The sequence below is a fragment of the Aplysia californica genome, unplaced genomic scaffold (genome assembly GCF_000002075.1).
Source record: "Aplysia californica isolate F4 #8 unplaced genomic scaffold, AplCal3.0 scaffold00061, whole genome shotgun sequence".
NCBI lineage: Eukaryota > Metazoa > Mollusca > Gastropoda > Aplysiida > Aplysiidae > Aplysia > Aplysia californica.
This window is the reverse complement of record NW_004797331.1, coordinates 343,751-348,750: the sequence shown is the minus strand read 5'-3', so window position 1 is coordinate 348,750 and position 5,000 is coordinate 343,751. Positions and strand designations below refer to the sequence as shown.

General features: G+C 40.1%; 1 protein-coding gene across 1 annotated transcript in view; it reads left to right on the top strand.

The window, feature by feature from the left end:
- LOC101852159 (DBH-like monooxygenase protein 2 homolog) overlaps positions 1-5,000 on the top strand; it is a gene marked incomplete in the record, with an annotated part of 17,729 nt that overhangs the window by 2,312 nt on the left and 10,417 nt on the right. The window contains 2 exon segments of the mRNA XM_035968459.1: positions 2,781-2,919; positions 3,972-4,079. Coding sequence (XP_035824352.1) covers positions 2,781-2,919; positions 3,972-4,079 — 247 coding nt within the window.

Below are 5,000 nucleotides of genomic sequence, written 5' to 3'. Positions count from 1 at the left end.
AGGTGAAAGGAAACAAATTTAGAGAAGAAGCTTTTTCGGTCGCTACCCAGATTCGAACCCAGGACCTTTGAATGAGAGGCCAACACCTTAACCTCTAGGCCACGAGAGCCCCCTTTCAGTGTTTGCCCTTGGGCTTATTAATGGTGAATGTAAAGCAGGGTCTGATGGGAAATTGCCTGCGTTTAAATTGGAAGGGGAATTTTGTGTCGGATGGTTGAAGAGGTATGCTTGGAATAAAATGGCGCTCTCCTTTATATGGCCCAACAGCAATTTTTACCTCCACAACATTTCTCATGGCAAAGCAGCACCCAATGGCCGAATCCTGCTCGACCCACGAACAGTGATCGCCAGGTGCAAGGAGAGCCTTCACGACCAAGAGGAGACAGACCCCCACAGACTCACCACAATAAAAGAAAAGTGTGCGCGGTGCACAGAGAAAAACAGTTTGCTCCGAGGAGTGGTCAGGCGTGTCTCAAACCAGCTCCTCATGGAGACAATTAGCAGGAAGACCCTGGGGTGGATGCTGGAAAGGAGAGATGAGCAGCTAAGGACATGTTCACCTGCTATGATTCTAGCCCTGGATTCAAGAAATCCAAGTAATCCAACATTTTTCATACACTCAAAACAACACACAGTGTGCCATTCATCGGCTGCGGCGGGTTCAGAGATCTCAAGATCATAATTGGCATGCCAACTTTTAATCCAAGTACGTGAGGTAGGAGACCTTATACCTCAATTGAATTGGGGAATTTCACCGGGAACTGGACGGATTTCTCTTCATCCACAACATTGTTGATTGGGGTGTATGTTGTTTTAGGGCCTGGCAGTTTCAGTGACAGCATATTGTTGATTGCACTGACTCTTTAATTTAAAGGGGTAATGATCGCTCTTTGCATGAGCGATTCTATATTTGTAAAATGTTCACTCACGCCTGAAAACACAATCAAATAATAATTCGGCAGTCTCCACCATAATAATAATAATATAATAAATAATAAATAGCATTTGTATAGCGCATATCCCCCCTCAACAGCAGGCTCTATGCGCTTTACACTATATTATTACCCCAGCAGAACATAGAACACTCCGAAACATTCTCAGCTTCCCGGGAAGCATACAGTGAAAGCAGCTGATTAAGCCCTCAAACACTAACAAACAGACAAGTTCCAAACCCACTGAGAGCGATCACATCTGGATGAGCACTTGTTAGAATCGTACCATTTCCGAGCTGTAACAGCATGTCGGCAAACAATCTTCCTTCCTCACTCCCATTATTTGCAGAACTCTTACATGCGTCGTATGTTGCCATAGTGGAGATTTCTTCAGGCAGGCATTCCCAATGTTAGCTCTTGTGTCTTGAGGAACAGTATTTGGCGGAAATCTCCACAGAGAAAAGTAGGCAGACCACCCACAGGCATCTCGGATGATCGAGCGTCACGCAAAGTTCTATCCATACATTCCAGCCCTTTTTTAAGTAGCATAGGGGATTCATCTGCTATCAAGAGTGTTGCCTCTTTAAAAAGACATTAGATCTGCCTTGATTAACTCCTCTATTTCTATAGATCCACAATAATTATGCGTTAGTAGACTCTTCTTAGATCTGTCTTGATCTGGTTCGGCCTTTGGCACGATCTTATCTTCACAATCACAAAATGCAGCTGACCTCTAGATCTACATTATTGCTTTAGATCTGCCTTGATTAACTCCTCTATTTCCATAGACCAACAGTAATAATGCGTTAGCAGACTCTTCTCGGATCTGCCTTGATCTGGTTTGACCTTGGGCAAGATACAATCAAGTAGATATAATCACAAAACGTAAATAGAATCCAGGTCTAGTGGGCCTTCCTTCTGTGTCCCAAACGATTTTCTGATCCTTATTTAGATGTCTAGATCTGGATCAAGTACAACACCCAAACGGACGGCCAGAAGATCGAATAATTACAAAACATAAATCGAATCCAGCCGGGTAAGTGGCAGGCCTACCTTCTGTGTCCCAAACAATTATCTGATCTACTTTCGATCTGGATCAAGTACAACACATAAACAGACGATCCAGATCTGGGTTTGCCTTACACCATCATAAAAAGCATTAAGAATTTAATAATAATTCACGAAAGGGCAGCTACACTGTAAAATGAATATACCGACGTCTTTAAAGTCACAGAGGCAGTGTCTAGCTGTAAAACCCAGGCAGAGAGATCACTTCCGGCACTTCCGCTGTGAAGGACAGCTACGCAGATTTGTTTCGTTTCTCGGTGGAATAATCAATAACGCCAATGAAGGACGGGGACTTTTTGTCTAATATGTTTGTCTAAATTCAGGAAATTAATTTTTTAAAAATAATCGGGCTCCGTCATGGGGACTTATCTATCTTTTTGCAGGTACTTGCCAACTTTCAACTCTGTAGATGTCGTAGTTTTACGGGAAAAGTGACACACGTGTTTCCAAGTTGCCAAATATATAATAGATTAATATTACTATTATTATAATTTTTATTACTATTATTATTATTATTATTACATATTATTATATATTATTATTATTATTATTATTATTATTATTATTATTATTATTACTGTTATTATTATTATTATTACTGTTATTATTATTATTATTATTATTATTATTATTATTATTATTATTATTATTATTATTATTATTATTATTATCATTATTGTTGTTGTTGTTGTTATTATTATTACTATCATTATTATTATAATTTTAAAAATATTTTTTAAAAATTATTATTAAAAAAAAATCATTTTTATCGTCATTCAGATTCACTGGAACAACCCGATGAAGGTCAAAGGTTATCACGACTCAAGTGGTATGCGGTTCTATTATCAGCCGGCGAGGCCTGAGGTTCAAGACCTGCTGACCTTTATGACTGGACAGAGACTGCTAGAGATACCGCCTGGTACTGCTCCTTGTTGTTGTTCATGATGTTGTTTTGTGTGTGTGTGTGTGTGTGTGTGTGTGTGTGTGTGTGTGTGTGTGTGTGTGTGTGTGTGTGTGTGTGTGTGTGTGTGTGTGCGCGCGGTAGCCTATCCACTCGAGATGTTTGGAGCCCCGAAGAGTGTGCTCTTCGCCAGGGCCACCGCCTCTCTTGAGCAGCGGGTGAGGCAGTCCAACCTCCCTAAATCCTCCCCAAAAGAGATGCCATTGTCGGACCTCCGTGGCGCGGCATATCTGAAGCCAGTGCTCCAAATCTTGGGGCTCCTCGCTGTACAATGGACAGATTGGTTCCGATGTTTTGTCTATTCTGTTTTGTAGGTCCGCAGCCCAGAGCAGTGACCGGTCTTGATTTTTGCCAGTAGTGACTGGTCGTTTCAAGACTTAATTAGAGCCTCCCGTTTTAAGGGAATTGCCCAGTACATTTTCTTTGTCATCGTGTGGGGTATCGGAGGGTCTTTTGCTATTATTATTATTGTTGTTGTTATTGTTGTTGTTGTTGTTGTTGTTGATGGTTTTTTGTTGTTGTTATTGATGTTGTTGTTGTTTTTGTTGTTGCTGTTGTTGTTGTGGTTGCTGGTATGTTGTTGTTATTGTTGTTGTTGTTGTTATCTATCTATCTATCTATCTATCTATCTATCTATCTATCTATCTATCTATCTATCTATCTATCTATCTATCTATCTATCTATCTATACATTATGTATATGCTATATTATATACATATATATATATATATATATATATATATATATATAAATATATAAAAAAAAAGAGATATAGTATCTCTGATCTCCTCCTATGTTTGTGTGTGTATATATATATATATATATAAAATAAATGTGATATGATATCACTGATCTCCCCCAATGTTTGTATATACATTTGTTGTTATATATATATATATATATATATATATATATATATATATATATATATATATATATATATATATATATATGTATAATAAATGTGATACGATAATTATGATCTCCCCCTATGTTTGTGTGTGTACAGGTGAGCCCAGCGTGGAACATACCTCTACGTGCCCCAGCTCGTGCACCTGGTCTCTCTTCTCCAAACCTGCCTACCTCGTGCACTCCTTCAACCACATGCACTACCTAGGTACGTACACACTGACCAACGGGCACACTGATGTACACACAGATGTAGGTAGTGACAGACAAATCATCTGACAGACACGCACTACCTAGGTACGTACACACTGACCAACAGGCACACCGATGTACACACAGAGGTATGCAGTGACACACAGACAAATAAACCGACGTTACTTACAGACATGCACTACGTACACACTGACCAACGGGCACACTGATGTACACACAGAGGTATGCAGTGACACACAGACAAATAAACTGACGTTACTGACAGACATGCCCTACGTACACACTGACCAACGGAAACACTGATGTACACACAGATGTATGCAGTGACACTGACAGACATGCACTACCTAAGTATGTACACACTGACCAATGGACACACTGATGTACATAATGCCAGACATACACCTTGACGCTCGCACAGATATATGTAATGACGGACGCACACACTGATAGACATACACACTGACGCACGCATATATTTATATTATGACGCACGTACACACTGACAGACGTACACACTGACACACACATAGATTTATGTAAAATCGGACAAAAAAATGATTCACTGACAGACATACACGTTTACGATTGTTCAATGCTTTACGACCTTATGAATCTAGTTTTTATCTCTCAGGGGGAGGCCTGCTACGAATGTGGCCTACCCCTGCTGAATGGTTGCCCAGAACATTCTATATAAAAAGTATTTGCCTCAGGCTCTGTCTGTAACCACAACCCGAAACAACATGACTACTGGAATTCCATGGTCTTTAGAATTATTTTGATTTTTTCTTCTTTTAGGGGTGGGTGGGTGTGGGGGCAGGGAGTGTGGTCGAAAATTACAAGGGGGGAGGGGGAGGGGCATAATTACAAAATTTCCCTCTTTCTCTCTCTCTCTCTCTCTCTCTCTCTCTCTTCT